The 20655-nt window shown below is 28.5% G+C and overlaps 1 protein-coding gene across 1 annotated transcript in view; it reads right to left on the bottom strand.

Annotated features, from left to right (window-relative positions):
- Positions 1–4164: 4164 nt before the first annotated feature.
- The window catches only part of LOC119688214 (protein turtle), a 122418-nt gene continuing 105927 nt past the window's right edge, over positions 4165–20655 (bottom strand). Inside the window, exons 10-11 of the mRNA XM_038102897.1 lie at positions 12178–12292; positions 4165–7379 (exon numbers count right to left, since the gene is read on the bottom strand). Of these exons, the coding sequence (XP_037958825.1) occupies positions 5342–7379; positions 12178–12292 (2153 nt within the window). The 3' untranslated portion in view covers positions 4165–5341. The remainder of the gene's footprint in view (positions 7380–12177; positions 12293–20655) is intronic.

Raw genomic sequence — 20655 nt, 5'->3', positions numbered from 1 at the left:
TTTAATTTTTATATAGATGTCTTCGTTTAATGCTCAGATAATAACCTCCCTGACTCTTATATTAAACTAAAATTTATAATAAATTAACGCTTATGCCTCTTTAATTTTACTAATTTCTTAAATTATTTGTAATGGAATGTTTCGAGCTATGTTACGCTGGCTTAAGAATATGTGTGAGAGAAAATAATCTTGGTACGATTTGAAAAGAAAAATCTATAAAAAAATTGGTGAGAGAGAAAGGGAGAGAAAGAGAGGGAGAGAGAGAGGGAGAGAGAGAGGGAGAGAGAAAGGGTGAGAGAGAGAGAGAGAGAGAGAGGGAGGGAGGGAGAGAGAGAGGGAGAGACAAAGAGAGATGTGGAACCATAAAGTTAAATAAGAAATGTAAAGTTTCATATCGCATTGAGCTCAATCAGTTGTGCTATAAAAAATCAGCTGAGCTGTGAAAAGCAATACTTTCGACTATACAAGCTGAAGTAAGAATAAGTGGAAACGTAATAGCCGACGTTAGTGTTAATTTTAGACGTTAGTGAAGGGGAAATCTTATAACAGCTGTGATATAAATTTTAAGCAATTGTGTTTTTGGTGATAGGATTGAACTGGTGTTGTGTGAACATCAATTTAAGTTAAGCACTGCGATTTAAGCCACGGCTATGAAATCGGTCCTGATAAGTCTAGAACAGAAATAGGGGATACGAAAACGACTCTTTCGGTAAGAAATATTAAATTTAAAGTGAGAAGAATAGAATGTGAAAACGATATCCGTATAGTTGAATAGTTTAGAAGTAGTTGAATAAACAAGAAGATATCTGGGAATATGAAATAAATGAAATATAATGATAAAGGTTAAGCAAAATAGAGAGAATCGTGGGCATTCTAACTGTAAAAGTTGTGCTTATAATCCAGACTCATAAATAATACACGAAATGTTAAAAATTATTATTAAAAGATTATAAATATATTGAAAAAATGTCTTGTTTAATTTTATCTGAATGTTCTGTAAAATGATAAAAAAATGAAAAGTCAAACGAAAGCATTAAAAACTTTTAAGTCGAATTAAGTAGTAGTAGCGGTTACTTAATGAATAAAGAATTCTAAACTTTCCAACACTATCTACGGAGAAAGAGGGATTATTAATTACTCAAATCTTACGTCAGATTCAAAAATAATACCAAACTTATAAAACAAGATGTGCACACAAACCAAATTATTTTTATATCAAAACTTTTTGGTATAGACATGTTTTAATCACTTAACTACTTTACTTAAAATATATTGTAAAGATTACAATATAGTAGAAACCAGTAACTCTGTTCCTTTATAGATAGTAGCTATAATCAATTTACCGGTTATGAGGCCATTTCATTATAATTTTATAACACTTGTGTTCCAAAGTTGTTCTGAAAGTAAAATCTGTTGGTTTTAATGACGTTATTTTGGCGTACCTTTGTTCTTACTTCATATCTTCATTTCTATTATAATTTATTTTTGCCTATGATATCTGTGTTCCGGTTCATCTATTTTTAACAAATAACATTTCATTTAACTTCTCATTTTTCTAAATATTGTAAAATTGTCATTATTAAACAGTCTTTTCAGTTCTTCTTACTATTTCATTTTAATTAAATTTTATATAACATTTTAATTTTGTATTTCTTTTATATGTAGACACTTCTATCTCTATCTCTATCTCTATCTCTATCACTATCACTTTGTTTCTATTGCTCTCTCTCGCTCTCGCTCCTTCTCTATTTCGTTTTATCCCTCTTTCCTACTATTATGTTCTATTTTGAATTAAATGGATAAATTTTATTCTATTTCTTTTCATCTCTCTGCATGTTTTATCTTTTATTATTGTGTCACACATGTTTGTTCTTCATTCTAATAACTTTTTAGCTCAGCTTCTCTTTTATTTATATCTCACTTTCCTCTAAATATGCTTTCTTCTTTGCGTTTGTTTTAGATTCTTTTCATAATGATATCTTTCTCGTGTTTTGGTACTTCGTCTCTACAATTCCCTCTTTAGTTTATTCATATTTCTTTTATATTTTGAATTTATCTCATCAACCTCCATTATTTGCCTCAGCTTAAGGTATTGTTTTTAATTTTTGATAATTATATTTTCTTCTATACTTCACCTATTCTTTTATTGTTGTTTTCTTATCTTCTTACCAATTCTTTCTCTTCTTCGTACCCTTATATTCTAGATCTGCTTTTAAATCTTTTCTTTCTCTGACACTTGATCTATTCTTTTCCAGAAATACAACTCTTACTTATGTTATGTTATTATATATGCATAATATTAAAAAAAATTAAAATGAATTAAAAAAATTAATTAATTAATAAAAATCAAGGAATTAATATTTTACTCTGTTCGTTTGAATTCATAAATAGATCATTTGGGCAATAATATCGCTTTTAATTTATAATATAATTGATGTTATATAGATTTGTAGATTTGTGTGTGTGTGTGTGTGTGTGTGTGTGTGTGTGTAACTATTTATTTCTGTTTTATGCAATTTTATGCAATTTTATGCAATATTATTTTTTATTGAATATTTTTCAATTGAAATTAATTTAATATTTGTCTTAATTTTTGGGAAAACTTATTTCTGAATTTCTATATATATTTCTTTTTTTGTGTTTTATTTTTCTCTATATAATCGACTTATCACTTAAATTGATTTCTGCTGCTTGCTATTGTTTTCTTAGATTTTATTTCCAATATTAATTAAGTTTTTTTTTTATGTTTAACAGTAAGTTTTATATCTTCAATTTTATCATAAATTTTCTATATATCATATATATAATTATATTTTTAATAGTAAACATATATCTATTTACGTTCGTGTTTGAAATCGATTTGACTTAATTCCATTTTTTGTAATTTTAAATATAATTTTTAATAATTATCATAAGTGTTTTTTATAATTATTATTTCTCCGGTTTATTTTTGAAAATGCTAGTGGTTTTCTTATATGATTTCTTTTACATAAATTATGTTTAAACATATATTAATTTATTTGGTGATCTTACTTTATCTTTGCTTACTTAAAATTTAGTTCAGTTTCTATCATTGTTATAACTAATATTAATTTTTTTTTAAGTTAGTTTAGTATATACATTCAATATATTATATATTTCAACATTTTGTTTATAAATAAAGTATTAACACTAATTGTTTTATTTAAATATATATTTTTCATATTGGTAATTATTAATTATATTAATTTAAATTAACCATAGCCATAATTTTAAAAATTAAAACTACACACTTCACTAAGATTTTAATCTTATTAAAATTATTTTTATTAAATTTTTATAAGTTTAATTTCGAATGCGCTTTATAAATAAAAATTTTTAATTATATTTTTTATTAAACATTTTTGTTTTATTTATTAACTTAAAAACAGTTTTTTTATTTGTTTTTATTTAAATATATTTTCAACGACCTTAACATAAATGTAATTTACATTTTATTTTTTATTTTGAAATATTCACTTAATCATTAACTAATATTATTTTTTTCCTTCCTTTCTGCTTTTTTAATAGTAATAATTTTTTAATTATTTAATTTACTAATTGTGTATTTCGCTAAGTTTTTATTTAATTTTAATTATATTTAATTTTTATTCGTTTTGCGATTCACTCTTATATTTATATATACATATTTATATATATATAATATATGCATACATGTAATATATATATATATTTTCGTGCAAACTTATATATATATATATAGAACATATATATGTATATATTTATATTTATTTATATTACATATATATATATATATATATATATATATATATATATATATATATATATATATTAGCATTAGTTTTAATTAAAAATTACCTATAATTTTCGTTTTGTTTTTGCTTTCATTTTATTAGAGTTTATTTTTAAGAAATAATTCGTGGAAGAGTTATAATTATTTTAATCATAATTATAGAAATTATTTTAATTAATTTTTTGACTGTGTTTTAATTATTTTAATTAGTTATATAATTAATAATTATTTATTATATTTGAAATCAGTGCGCTTTAAAAAGTTTTCTTCTTATGTTGAAAGTCTTTTTTATATATTATTTAATTAAATGATTTTTTGATTGATTTTTTTATTTGTATTTGTTTTAAACTATTTTTGTGCAAATTTTGCGAACTTCTATTGAGTTTTAAGTACTCCGTAATTGTTTATATATGTATATATTTTATGAATTTTGCGTATTTATTTTCTAAACAAATTTGAAAGTGGAACATGAAGGAAGAGAATTTTTTTATTTAATAAAATCGTAATCGTGTAGAAGGAGCAGAGATTTTCATAAAATGAAACCATGTGTGGGCAACCTGTTGAACGCTGAGGGCCACTTTTCGGTTTAGTATGCGAAAATTGCTTATTTACATGAATTATGACCGAACAACGTGGAAATTTTCGTTAGCTGAAATTATTTAATTTAATTTTTTTTATTTTGTATATAAATTTATTTTTATATCAACTTAACGAAGATCACATTATAAAAATAAATACGTCTGAGGTAACCCACACATGGCACAGGAAACCGGCAAAATTATTTCAATGCAAAAATTAAACTTTATTTAAAATTTATCAAACAAAGGAGACTAAAGAGCTTAAAAGAAGTAATTGTATAAGTTAAGGACGAAACTACAAAGAAGATATATAATATACTTATATGTACGTAAAAAAACCTAAGCTATATCTAACCTATGTGAGCCTAAATAGCGTACATGCTGTCTTATTCTTCTTCTATATCTTTTTCCTTTTCTTTATGCAGTCATAATATCCTGTCACTCTGCATAAACATCGTATATGAGGGCTTTGAATAATGTAGATCCAATGACTAAATTTGGATGTAGAATTTGTCCGTTTTTATGTATTTGATCTATTAATGGATTAATTAATAGTAAGTAGTAATATTTGAAAAATTATAAATAATTGCTCTAATATTACTACTGTTATGTAATGTTCTGGTCTCCCGGTTTTTACTTCTCAAAAAACTGTTTTCGTATGGGTACAGTATCTATTTAATAGCCTACAATAGTTTTCTCTCATTGCCTCAGTTGAAACCCTTTTAAAAGTCCATTATAAAAATAATACAATTTAAATTAGAAAAAAATTCTAGACGATAAATGTGTGATAGAAGTTTTAGGTCGACGAATAAAAACGTAAACATGTTCCAGTTTCAAAATTGTTAGTCATTCTTTTAAACCTAACAAACATTAAACTAACACCATATTGTTTTTTTTTAAATTATATAACAGTATCGGATTTGCACTTACATTGGTCGCTTTAGTCTACAGCATGTATTTTTGACCAAGATCAGCACACGCTCTCTAGTTCGCCAACACCGGCATGCTTCATAGCTTGACGCTTACGGTAGGCGTAAAACTCTTCCTTCATTGCCTGGAGACGTGCTTCAATGTTGTCGTAACGTGATATACGCGTTTTGCGCACTGACCCGCCATAGGTGGCAGCACATGTTAATGCGGGCATTCCCGAAGCACTCGTGTGAAATATACTGCCACCGTTCATAAGCCCCACCGTATGATGTCCTGTTGTGTCGATATGCAAATTGAGATCATCGCGCAGTAGGCCGCCTGTAGGTGTAGAAGCACTAGGTGTGGGTGTGGATGGATCGAATTCATAGTGTCCATCGACACTGCCAACATCCACAGATTTCGGCAGGTTAACATTATCTGTAGCGGCATTTAGACGTGAGATCATGTCCAACCAGTGTGCCATGGTATATGGTGGCGTTGTAGCACGCGGCATGCTGCTGTTGCTGTAGTAATTATGGAGACCATTATTGTGGCTGTAGTATGGTAAGGTGGCAGTGCAAAAGTTTTGATGTTGTTGCTGTTGCAAGTGTTGCTGATGTAGTTGATGCGTGTGTACGGGCGCTTGCGCTTGTGCTTGTTGTGGTTGGCTATGTGGCGATTGCAGTAGTTGCTGTTGCATGCTAAAATAGGCTGCATTATTCGATGGCGGTGGTGGTGGTGGGCGGTAAGGTGGCAGCAAACGCCACTCACTTGTGCTGCCTGAATGATGAGATCCATGTGGTTGATTTGAAGTGTTTTTCGAGCCAAAACCACTGGAACTAGAACGTGATTCGGGAGATGCCTCTAAGCCCATTCCAGTACCAATTGCTGAACTGGAACGTAGTGATAAATTCAAATGTGGCAATGGTGAAAGCAGTTCGGATTGTGTCCGTCCAAATAAGCGTGAGTAATGGCGTGGATACCAACGTGTGCGCGGTCGATAACTGTGGTAAGGCGCCTGACCGGGATAGTAATTACGCCAGGACGGTGGTGACGGTATTTGCAGTGGCACAAACTCGTGTAGTTGTTGTTGTTGTTGATTCATACGACGCGTTTCTTCTTGTATGGTGCGTAATGAAGGCAATTCATGCGTATAGTAGCGGTACCGACTGAGATTACCACTGGTCGCCGGCAAGGGAAACGAGCGCTCAGCCGAGCTCGGGTACACGGTACTTATATCGCTGAAATGATGGTTGTGTTGATTACCAGTTGGTGTACTTAATGCCCATGGTGATGTGAGTAGTCCAGTATTATGCATATGAGTACTATTTAAGTTGATGCCATCATTTGGTGTGCTCGCTGGCGAACTTGAAAACATACGCGATATCTTCGAGGGTGTGTACATATTGGGTGTAATCAACTCATGCAGATGTGTGTGGTGTTGATGTGCAAGTAGACCATCCGTTCCGCCTACATGTAATGTATTTATGTGTAAAGGCCGACTTGTCGGTTGCGCTGGCTGTGCTGGTTGAAGATTGCGATAGATATTTCGACCATAGTGTGGTCTGAAGATATTCTGATAACGTGCGCCTGTGTTGCAGTCATCAATAGCTGTGTCAATATTACCACCACCACTGCCGACCTTTAATAAGCCAGTAAGACCTTGTAGAAATCCTCTGGCTGAACCAGCCGCCGATTGTAAACTAAGTTGGCTTGGTGAGGCGACTAAAGGACGTCGCCAAGAAGCGCGTGCAGTTATGAAGTTTCTTCTCGATAAAAAACCGCCATCATCACTGGATGTATTCTGGGAGGCATTACTGTTTCGACGTTCTATGGAACCATCTACTTCATCTACGCCATCTGGAGCGAGACTAATTGTACTTAATTTATTTCCATCAGAAATGACGTCGGAGAGTACAAAACGTCCATCAATAGAACGTTGAATTTGACTGACTGATCGTCTGCGCGCCTCTTCGTCATGAATTAAATGGGGTGAGCTATAAATGGAATGACAGTTTGTACAGCGATCCGGTGGCCAAATCCAATGCAATATGGCGATGAGTATGGTTGTTAGACTTGATATTCGGGTTTCTTTATATCTGTTAGAGTAATGGATGTAATATAAACTCATTAGAACATGTTTAACTTAACAGTTTTACAGAATTCTTATTAAAAAATAACTACAATAATAAGCAGTATAACACACTGTAAAAATCATGCAAGCGTGCCAGACTTAAAACTCAATCAAAATATTCATCTAAAAATTCATATATAAAACAAAGTAGCCAAGATTATCAATATGAAGATTAATTAATCGAATAATGCAAATTTATTGGACTATGAATCGAACTTCTTATTAACCTTGTTACGAGCTCGGCTGTTTTATTTGTATACACGGTTTTAGTGCTTTTTCTATTAACTAACAATAAAACAAACAATATATGTCTATAAGTATATTAACATAAATATTCCAATGCATGCAGAATCTCTATATAGTTAAACTATATAAAATTATTTATAGTTATAAAAAACATAAAAAATCATATGACAGTATTTTGCTTTATATAAATAATCTATTGTTAATAAATTTAAGCAATTATATATTAAATCCAACCTTTTGGTCTTCAGTATCCAGACATAATAAAGGTTTTGTAGGTAAATATATATAAAACAGACAGCAAATATTATTTACAAATACTTTAGTTTAGTAAGCTTATACAAATGTTTTAGTTTACTATAGTTTATATAATTATATTACTAATAGTAATGATTATATGTGTATAATGATATTAGTATAAAAATGAAAGATGTTAATAAAAATAATATGTCTTATCAAATTAATGCCGTTTAATGGAAGTGAACGTGAAGAATGATTTGAGAATAATGTCCGCAGATATTTCGACTATACTACTATATATCATACAGCAACTTGTATTATATTATTTAGATTTTCACTAGATTCTTATTATACCTATATCTATATTTAACTTGTAACATTCTAAATGCATAAACTGTATATAATCCGCAAGTGGCAGTACTTAAAGTCTAGGATATTATCTAGAGTCAAAATTACTAGATTAGGCTAAGCGATACTTGATAATACTAAATTCATTGCGTTTTTTTCTCTAATTTGTCTCCTCAGACAGTTCTCCATATATTTTTTTTATATTATTTATACTTATGTTTGATATTTGTCTTCGATTATGTCGCCGTCCTTATCTGGCTGAGTGTCCAACAATACCCTATGTATATGACACGTATATGTTCTTAACTGTGTTTATATTGTTTATTTATATTCTTTTGACTTCGTGCTTGGATCTATCGTATTTCTCATTTCTTGGCTTTTTACAATATCACGTAGCTTCTTATATCCTATTTCTTTAATTGTTTATTTGCAATCATTAAGAGTAATTCTTTTTACATCTTATCTTTCCCAGTTTTTATATTTGTTTTTGCATTCATTGACTTTTGTCAACTTATTTTCGTTTTTTCTACTTGTTTATTAATATTGCTTTCTTTGTCTATTAATTCCACATCATCTATATTTTTGATTTTTATTTATATATTTTTTTAATTTTATTCCAATTTTAATTAAATATAACTTTTTTATTTTAATTACGCTTGCCCTTTACTAATACATATTTTACTTGTCTTCTGCGATATGTTACAAAAGCAAGTAATCCAAACGGAAGTCAAGTATCGTAAGTATCTTCTCAAGTACTCTCTTCTCTGATTCTTACAGGAGTCTACTTATCTTTGTCTGTGTGTCTTTTTTAATACAATCTAATATTATTTTTTTTTTAATAGACCTCTTCATTTTTCTTTTTTCCTATTTTTCTTATTATATATCTTGTATTGGATTTGTTTACCTTTGTGTCTTCTTCACCTTTCTTTGTCTTCTTTCTGTTTGTTTATTTTCTTTCCTTATATTATTTTTTTCCTGACTCCCGAAACTAATCGAATCCGATTGCTTATCTCTTTTCTTTGTCCCAATATTTAGTTCTGCTTTTGCACATTTTTTTCAACTGGAAGTTTTTCACCTATTGGAACCTATTGGTTTCTTCAACAAATCTTTCCGTTGAAGTGCATATAAAATTCAATAAAATTACTTTCACATGAAATTTGTCAGAGGGTACAAATACTAGTCTGAAAATCTATTACTAGTCACTGTGTTATATGGGTTCTTGACATTGTTCAAGGCGTTGTCAATAGTGTATGTCGATTCATTTTCTTCAGATACTTTTCAATCTTATTTGTAATTTAGTAAGAATTGTGCTATACTTAATCGTAACATTTTCGATTTATAAAACTATAAGTGAACCATTATCACTGCATAGTGATTAATGCAGTAATGTAATTAGTCCGATATTTTAAGTAATGGGAAGGAAAGGTCATTGTACGGATGTTTAAAAACAGAAAAATCAATTTTTTGTTAATGTATGAAACTACAATAAAACGTATTGCTTTTTAAAATTACAACATTCAATTACAATAACAAGAAAGTGTTAAATTTAAATATAAAAAATATTTTTTAACCTTTTTGTAAATGCACGGTATTTATTTTTTGTTAAAATAAGAATATTTCTTACGATTCTGATTATGACATGATGGACCTGGTACTATAAATACGGTTTCATAATCACGGTAATGCTCAGTATTGCTTTAATTTGTTTGTTAAAATTATTATTTTATTTTAATTTATTTAAATTAATTAATGATGTGTGCCGTATGATGATGAGTTAACCAAGTTTAGTTTAGTTTAGTTCAGTTTAGTATTTATTTTGATTTATATATAGATATTTTTTATAGTATGAGATTTTTTTGAATGGAAAAAATATAGAAGAATGAAGGAAAATGTGTTATTAAAGATTTATATCAAATTAGTTGAATGATAATATCATGGAAATAATATATTATGGATGTACTAAAATTGAAAAATTTTACTAAAATATATTTTAAACCGAAAAAAGAAGAAAACTTAATTGAAATTAAAAAAGAAATGATAAACTCTAAGAACTAAATTAAATACACAATATCAAATAAAATATGAGAAAATGAAATTCTTAATTTAACTTAATTTAATAAATAATATTGCTCACAAAATCAATATAAGAAATTATAAGACCTAAAAGGTATAATGTATTTAATTTAATAAATAATTTACAGAAGATAATTTTTTCTTATATATTTCATATTATTCATAAGCAAAACTTCAAATGTATAACCCTCGAGATTAATTTATAAGACCAGAATCCAGATTATGAATCCATATTTACTAATCAAAAACGCCATTAAGATTGTTAAGCTCTGTAAAAGTTAACATGACAATTAACATTATGTTTATAAGATTACATGACAGTTAACATTCAGTTTAGGCGTTGACATGCAAGTAAGCATTGCATTTTTTAGTTAGTTCGACGGTTAACACTAGTTTATAGAGAAAACAACCTTTATAAGGATTGACTATTGTTCTATCTAAGAGCAAGCTGTTTTGTTTTTGTTCAAATAATAAGGCAAAAATAAGAGACATAATGATTTGCTACATAGTATTAGTGATATCATTATTGAAAAGAATGGATAGTGCACTGCGACCCAAGTCCGATTTCTTTAAAAAAAGTTAGTTAGAGCCTATCTTTTCTAGTCTTGGATCCTTATGATCCTTGAAATACCCTCCTAGGTGTTTCTTCCGCTTGTGCATTAGTGCCGGGCACTCCCCAAACACATTGTATGCACTTTCTCTCTCTTCTCTACAGTATCTGCAGTCTGAGTTGGATTGAATTCCAAACTTCGATAGGTGATTATTCAATTTACAGTGCTTCATTGTAATTATTTATCATTTTTAAACTATTAAAAGTGTTTATCAAAAAATAATTAAATTATGTTCATACATAAATACAACTTGCTCGACTATTGCTTTATGAATCAAAATATTTATATATATAGTCTATGTTTTTTATTATGTAAATGTTGGAGAACTAGAATAAAAAGGATAACTGGGACAATATACCAGGATTAACACAATCCAAATCACTTATTGGTACCTATAACAATAACAGATTCCAGGACTGTATGAACCTTTCAAAAGAAAAACTTAGAATCATCACAGGAATCCTAACAGAGCACTATAAACTAAAATATCACTTTGCGGAACTGGGTATATATATGAATGCAAACTGTAGATTCTGTGAAGAGAATGAGGGATTAGCCACACATGTGTTGTTAGAATGCTCTGCACTAGTGCACATACGGAATAGATTCCTGGGAATGTATATTGTTACGGTAGAGACAATAAAACTCTGTAAAGTAGGTTCTATAATTTTTTTTTTAGAGATTCATTTTAAATTCAAAAGGGGGTACAATAGATCCGACGGTCGCAGTGCCATATCCCCTAACAATAATAATGTAGGTAAATGTTATTTTTGTCATTTACTTAAATGTTGAAATGTTTGATTTTTATTGAAGTTCAGGTTCATCAATCGACAACTTTTTTAACTTTATATTTGTTTCTAAAGACGTTTTTAATTTGTGAAATACTTTATAGTTCTAAATATATACGTATGCACGTATACGTGAGAATGAGGTAGACGATTCTAAATCATAACTATTATTATTTTTTAACTTTTATTATTCTAAATTCTTAATTAATTTATTATTTATTTATTAATTTATTATTAAATTCTTGATTTTTTAATTAATTATCTTATCTTCCTTATAAATCAAATAACATAAAAAAATAAAAAAAATTTATTCGTATATATATATAAGAAAATGATATAATAAAATATTATAAAATAAAAGTTAATGAAAAACCGATTAAATTTAACACAAATTTGACTTATTAAAAAACACATTAATAAATAAAAAAATATTGTTGGAAATTTGGTCTGGATTACTTACTTTTTTAAAGGCACTTGACCAGCGGAAATCGAGCCCGTACTACGATTATGCAATTGTGGATTGTTAGTTGCAACATTACGGGCGTCCGTTATCCTGCAAGCTACCATGTTGAACTCTGTAAACGAATTATTTCTAAAATTAATTTGAGTGGAGCATGAGCCGTCCTTATGCCTAATATACATTCACATTAATATATATATATTAGTAATCGTTATGCGTCACTATTTCTATATAGATATCAATATGGGTTACACTCTCCACCAAATGCTAAATAATACACTAATTAACACAATTTTAATCATCTTATTTGCATAAATATATATATACATACATAGACGTATATATGCAAATATCCAGAACTAAAATTGAAATTATAAAGAAAATAATTGTTTATATCACAAAAAAAAGAAAGAAAAACAAAACCAAAAACAATAAGCATATTTGCACATTTAAACTAATAGCAGTTAATTAATATCACATATAGTTAATAATTAATAGTAAGTATATGCAGCATTAGGCTATTTATTTCATATATGAATGTATGTAAAAATTTATGAATACAGCAAACACCAATACATTTAATTATTACAGTGGGATGCATGACTTCGGAGGGAATTCGTTTATGTTAGCCAATGTTTAGGGGTACAAACTAATTTCGCATATCGTCTTTGCTTTATTTAAATTTATTTGCAATTTTATGGTAAAACTAATTTTCACAAGCTTAATTAACTAAAAAACAATACAATAAACATAAATATGAACATAAGTCAATACGTTAATACAAATTAAATTATTTATCCAATTAATTAGCAACAATAGTTGCACGTGTTCACCGCTTGAACAAGTGCAACTACACATTCGCTCGGCTAAATTTCTAAAGCCTATTTTTAGGCACACAAAAATTAGTTTCGTATTGAGAGTTAAAAATAATTAAATTAGAATAAATAAAAATATAATAATTAATATAAAAGAAATATTAAATATTATTAATTAGAATAATAATAGTAGATATATGTATATTCATATCATATATACATACATAGTTTTTGTCATTCAGAGATTTTTGCATTGCTATATGGGGGGAGCACAACGCACACATATATACACACACAATTAAAATATATATATATATTGACTAGTATATTCATTAGGAACTGGCTTGAAAATGATTAAAAAAAATGGGTGAAATGGCTTTTGATGGACCGATTATGTATTATGTATATGAGCGATATGTCTTGATGTCCTTCAAGTGTTACAGTACAAAACATCCTTAAAGGAGTTGCTGTCCGTTGCGTACTACACGAAACAGCGAAATATGTGCTTTAAAGAAGTGAAAGAAAAGGAGTAATGAGGGAATTGCTAAATGAAAAATAAGACATAAACGTAAATTTAAACATGAACATAACAACAACATTGACGAGTAGTTGGGATTAAAATAGTGAACACAAAAAAGCACAAAACAAGTATTGTCGAAAAGAAGTAATTGAGTATCCTTGTACATCAGAGATTAAGGAATAGAAGACTTCATTTATATAATGAGTTTATACAATTTACGATTTGTATTTCAACAAAACAAAAAGAAAGCAAAAATATCTATGTATATATTATAAAGAAGAAAAAATTTCAAAATAGTACTGAAAAAAATAGAAAAATATTTGTGGAAATGAGTGTGACTGATTGTGAGTGAATGTTGGTGTGTTGTTAGAAAAATATCAAAATATCCTTTTTACGGTTTTTTTTTTGTTTTTCATTATTTAAAGAGAATCTTAATTTGAGTTTTTTCAATGAAACAAGAATGAAAAAATATTCATTGTATTTGCAAAACATTGAATGCGTTTGATTTAAAAAAAAGTTCATGTGGATGAGCGCGATTTAGCTGCAGCGAACTACTGAATGATATGATGTATGTCAGAAATGGAAAGATTTGTTTTATTCAAATTTGTATTCTAGTTCGTTGAAAATGATTTATCAAAACACAGTTCTAAGTTTTAAGCAGATTAAGATTTTGAGTAAAGAGTTATACTTTCTTCTGTTGTCAATATAGTAGTATCACTTTAATACCTTTTTGAAAGAAGTGTGCGAATTTAGGGAGAATGCACTGTGATTGTGTTCGGTTTGGTTCGGTTTGGTTCGGTTGGAGTGGCGATCTTGCAAACTAAAGCCCACTTGATCACCTATAATGATCCGTTGAGATACTACGGAATTTGTTTATGTTAATTACTAAACAAACTTTATGTTAATTTTTCTTAGCACATTTTTAGGGTGTGCTGAGCATGAAAAAATAAGCGTGAGTAAAAATTTAATGGAGATCAAGATTATTTTTATAATTAATGATAAAATGAAGAAAAAGAGATGGCATACAAGTTGAAATTTAAAGAACAAAACGAATAGTGAACATTCACAAGAATATAAATTAAAAATGTTACAAAAATGGAGTGAATTCCGAGAAGAAGAGGACAGAAACATGGAAATGAGAGTAATGTGAGAAACAAATGAAGTGATTGACTAAAGTCAATAACGAAAAATATAATTTTAAAGTATTAAAAGTTGTAGTTTGTTTAGTTTTTAGAAGTTCAATAATTTTTTAATAGCTGGTAAAGAGTTATAGTTACAGAAGACTAGCTTATCGAGTATATCAGAGAAATTAGAATTAGAACAATGGCTGTTTCATCCAATTATTTTGTTATACCATTGAGAATGAATTTTGTTATAAACTCTTTTAACTTTTTTTTTACAAATGTGTTATATATAACAAAGACTGGTTATTATTAATTATGATAGAAAAGGTGAAATTAATTTTAAAATAATAAAAGCAACAATTTGAAACAATTTATGAAATGTTTTCTTTGCCCTCTTCAAGAGAATGCGCCTTAAAATTTGCTTTGAAAACTTAGAACTATGCTTTCGATATTCGATATTCGATATTCAAATAAGTTGTTTTTGGATGGTACAAGGCATAAAAACGCTTTGAAGAAATGACATATTTGTTGAGATAAAATTATTAAAATTATTGAAAACTGTATTCATGATGAAGAATATTAAGGAAATAAAATTTTTGTATGATTTGTTTCGGAATGAAATTAAGAAAATCAAGCATTTCTTAATATTTATTTCATTTGAATAAATTAAGTAAAAAAACTTATTACAGCTCACATTTAAACACAAAATGCGTTGACATTCATAAAAACTTACCGCCAACCTTCTTTTTGGGATTTGTGTTAGTCGCTTGAAGTGTACCCACGCTTTTCTTTGCACTATACACGTTGCCTACTTTTAGGTTGCCCAACAGCATTCGACTATTTCAGATCATAAATTGCATGATCGTTGGGGGTTTCCGGTATACAAAAAAAAAACTGTTTCAATTATTTCAATGTAGGTTACTACAGAAACCAAGGTCTTATTTCGCTGCCTATGTTCCACATCCGATCATGCAAGATTTACTGAAATAAGCCGAAACGCACGTCTGCTGTTTGGGAATGACATTTTAGATTGAATATTTTAGATTTTTGATTTATTTTCATTTAAATTTTGTGCTTGTGATTTTTGTTTTTGATTTTAATTTATAAATTTTTATTTATTGTCATTTTTCGTTTCAAAATTGTGTTTCTAACCCAGGCAAATTTTATTGACGACGCGATCATTTTTATCTCAGATGTCGTTTGGGCCTTGATTTTACCATCTTTGTGCGTGAATTGTTTACAAAAAACGTCTGCCCAGTTTCAAGTATCTTTACCGCAATGAACTTAGTCCCGGGCAGAGGCAACGACGTAGTAACTAAGAACATGCTCCATTTCTGTGTGGTAAAGATACATATTTTTCCATTTTTAATCAACATAAATTTATCAAATTAATTTAACAATTTGCATTGTTAAATTTTATTTTAAATTTTTTTTGTACAGGGATTTTGTAAAATATTTATTACTTGTTTTTTGCTTTGAAAATGCTATTAACAATACATCATTTACGGCAATAAGACAAACAAAATGTAATTCTTTTAAAATTTCTTTTCGAAATATTTCAAAACTTTAATTGTTTTAGTGTTTTTTGTGTAAAAAATAATTTAAAAATAACTTTAATAAGATCATTTAAAATGAAAAATAATTAAAGCAATTCGTAATAAATAATTCGACTTAATTTAAGAAATTACAAGCACTTAAACTTTCTCTAGGCTATGAAAATATATTATGTTTTACTAATATCTATCGACTGCCTTTTTAAAAGCTGGAACTCAAAAGTATTGAAAATATTTATTAAAATACTCACAGGCCCGAAAAAAAAGAAGCACGAATTGATAACTATTTAACCTTTCTTCCCCAAAATAATTTGAAACCTCAATTCAATCGATTTAATAGGCGCGGAAGAACGTTTTAAAATACGATCCATAGACTGTCTATATACAGTCTAACGTTCAAATTCATTCTTAAGACTTAATTAAATTAATTTTTTATGCACTTCAATGTCAATTTTAATTGGTTTAGTGATTTTAATGAAATATCACAACAATATTAATAACATTAATAATCAATTAGTTAATTTAATATCTTAGATTTATGCCGCGAATAATAAGAGAAGTAAATATATATACAAAATATCTATAGACAACATATTACTCAATGTAGTTAAGATGAAAATAAGCCATTACGTGTTTTCAATAGTTTGATAATCTGAACCATGGGCTGAACTTATAAAACCTTTGCTTTCACCCGAGAATTGGTGAAGTTCAAAAAGTAATCAGTTCTGGTTCAAAAGCGACTCGGCTCACAATCAACTTATAGTCCTAATTTATTGCCATAATGATTATTTAAATGAACTCAATCTTGATGCTTAGATATATGGCATACATAAACCATAATGAAAAGTTTATCAACTTCAACCTTTTAGACCTTCACACCTTCAAAGTTCATTCTTTAAAGATTACCCTTACACTTTTTTCCTCTTACAAACTCAGAAATGTCTCTAATGTAAAATAAATGAAATAACAAGTAATTATCATTTATCATATTTTTTTCAAGATTGTAGAAATGGACAAGGTATGAGAACGCTTCGAGACATGTTTATTAAGTTATTATTAAAATGTTTTTTTACTTTCAATAGTGAGTCTGCTGAATAAAGTTCTAGAATATCACAAAATACTAAGACCTTTGCAATGTATGACTCATTGAAGACAAACTCTTACGACAGATATTGTGATTATAACTCGTATATATAATGCATTGAAACAAAGAAGATGTTTGAAGATTCTGACAAATAAACAATATGCACGAGGGAGAGAAAGAGAGATCGAGAAAGAGGGGTGGGGGAGAGGGAAGAGAGAGTGAGAGAATGAGAACTTAGTAGTGCGCAATATGAAAACATAAAATTTTTCGGAGTACTGAATTAAAAGTGTTTGCATAAGGTTGAACTGAAAGCATCGATTATTAAAGTCTATATTAAGAGAACTAATGGGCTTTGATGTTGTTCTTGGAATTTTTTAATTTTGAGACAATGATTTTATTTCAACAATGGAATGTTTAGATGTTTAAAACTGATTCAAGTCCAAGGCAATGGAAAGACAATAGACATTATAGCATCTATATCTAGATATATACTAATATATCAATAGAATTTGTATTGGATAAGTATGGCACTTAAATGCATGCTCTCTTTTGCAACGCGGGCTAAAGTGTTCAATAGTCAGATTGTTATATTAATAGCAAATCTCAACCTTTCAGTAGATAATATTACGCTTGTTCTGTAATAAAATAAATAATAATTCAAAATAAGAGTAGCCTGTTAGATGGTCTAATATGGTCCAGAACTGACACTATAGAAAATATAGTATAGGAACATTCCACTAAAGAGCCTTGAGATCTTTCAAATACAGACCTTAAGAAAATACTCCTTTTTATAACAGTGCAGCTTGGCTTTAAAAATAAAACTTGGTTTATTTGTAGTTAGAATATAAGTCAAGTAATTTCATTTAAGGCTTTAAGTCGCATTGTGCAGGGAATTAGTTAAAGCATATTTTCTATAAAAAAAATCCTTTTGCTTTCAGATTTTAATCTAATTCATTATTTTTGCACTTTGTTTCAATGCAATAAGGTTTCCTAATAGTTCCCTAATAATTATAATTTTTGCAATTCGTAGGGTCCGAAGAGCGGTCTCTCTGCGAGAACTTAGTTTTGCAATTTGCACCCTACCTATATGTGATCCAATAACTTTCAGCTTAAAAGTATGCTATATACATATAACTGGCGTTTCCAGAGCGGGAAACCCTTTCCAGTCTAGAAAGGGTTTTGAAAACGGGTATTGAAAGACTAGTAACTAGTATTTGAAGTTTTCTGTATCTGATATATATATATATATATAGAAGAAACCTGTTTGCTCTGGGAATATTTTTTAATTATTTTATAAAAATGTTAGAGGACATCCAAGAAGTATGCAATGTGATTCGTTGCAAAATTGCTGTCCCAAATACAATAGAATTCAGAAATAAATACTTATAAATGCACAAAAGTAAATAGATACAAATAAGTACAACATATATAAGTTATGTACGAGCATACGAGTATACGAGTATACGAGTCTACGAGCATACAACAACATACAATACAATATTGCCACATATCTAAACATAATAAAAGTCGAATTTATGCAAATTGGGCAGCTACTTAATGCATTGTTTTGTAGCAAAACATTTCCAGCTTCCGTACTTATCATAAACAATCCAAACAGTGGGGGATTGCATTCAACTAAGTGGTGGTGGCTACGGCAGCTACGGAGGGGGATACTAAGCAACATAATGTTTATAGGTAAGCTAACATAGTTGATGTTAAGGACTAAATACACACAACATCGCCATTGCTCTTGACAAATGGCAAACCAACTTAAGTCTAATGAATACGTTGTACAAATGCAATTCAACTAAAATGTATCTATGCGTATGCGACATGCCAAAATGATAAATGAAAAATAAATCATAATTAAATTTTATTTTTACTATCGAATCAAGTTGTATGTGGGATGTACTTGCATTTGCAAATATGCAAAATATTTCATATATCATATTTCATATTTCATATTTTAAAATTGAATTTCAAATTAAACAAATCATATATGAATAAATTGAATACTAGATGAAACTCATCAGAATATGTAAATTATGGAATTTCAAAAAATTAAAATTTAAAATAAAAAATACAAATTAACAAAATTATTATTGTAAGTTATACTTGATATGATATGACTTCACCAATACAACAAAAAAAAAAAAATACAAAAAAGAAATTTTTAAGTTCATCTACTTTTAGTGTAAACGTACAATAAATTAATTGTAATTCAAATGATAAAGTATTTATAAATTTATTTGTGATGGAAAAATGTTGCAAAATGTTACAAATTCAATAAAAATGAGAAATTTTATGCATTTTTAATAAACAATTTTTAATAAACTTTTGCTCATTTTTCCGGAAATTAATTGAAATACCATACACCATGTACCATGAAAAAATATATGTATATATAAAAAATAATAATAAAGAAATAAATGGGTTTATGATTTGGTTTTGATATAAAATAAAATGTTTATCTCAGATGGAAAGTTTTTATGTCTAATTGTATCCATAAACAGTATCTCTATTCTTTTATTTTAAGTATACAGCTCTCAGAAATGACGACCTTTTTAGTAAATATATTTCCAGCGAATTGGGAAACATTATTCTTCTAAACGCGCCTGCCTGGTTTGCATTATCAAATATTGTTTTTTCCGTACTTTAAGTTAAAAAAATTTAAACAACGGCTTTTCATCTGCACCAAAAAATTTTTCTATAATTTTAATAGAACTACTCCTAATAGTTTTTTGTAATACTTAATAGCACTTTTCCAATATTTGAATATATCACGAAAAAAAATATTGCGTTACGACTGTCTTATGGATGCATTAAGGCATATTGTTTCATATATAACTAAGAGGCCTTAATACTATTTCGAACTATTTTGAAGAAAAGACAAAAGAACAAAAAACGAAAAAAAGAATACAGAAGATAGGAAAGAAAGAACGAGGTCGCTGTTTCTTCTGATTCCTCGACTAGAAGTTGATGTTCAGGCAGCCAGAATTCTATGTTTTGTAAACATTTACAACTATTTATCGAAATATATTGCCAAATCTATGGGTTTTCATTTGCTGAATATATCTACGGATCCAAACAGGGTATACCCTCTCAACTTATTGGTTTTCATTTGCTAAAAGATATGGTACTACGGTTGCTTCACCTATTTTTCGCAGTTAGTGCAAACAATTCAGCAGTATGCTTAATCTACGGATCCAAAATGGACGTATCCTCTCAACATATCTCGAATCGATATTTTTTTTGTAGTGAAATTATTGGTTTATTTTATACCATAGCTATGGATTCATTGAATAGTATTTACGTATAATTCAATAATTCAACTCTGTTGCTAAGGTATGAACTGAAATGTGGGCAGTATAAGTATTCGAAG

Source organism: Teleopsis dalmanni, chromosome X (assembly GCF_002237135.1).
Source record: "Teleopsis dalmanni isolate 2A chromosome X, ASM223713v2, whole genome shotgun sequence".
Classification (NCBI taxonomy): domain Eukaryota; kingdom Metazoa; phylum Arthropoda; class Insecta; order Diptera; family Diopsidae; genus Teleopsis; species Teleopsis dalmanni.
Note: the sequence above shows the minus strand (reverse complement) of the source record. Positions and strands in the feature narration are given on the sequence as shown.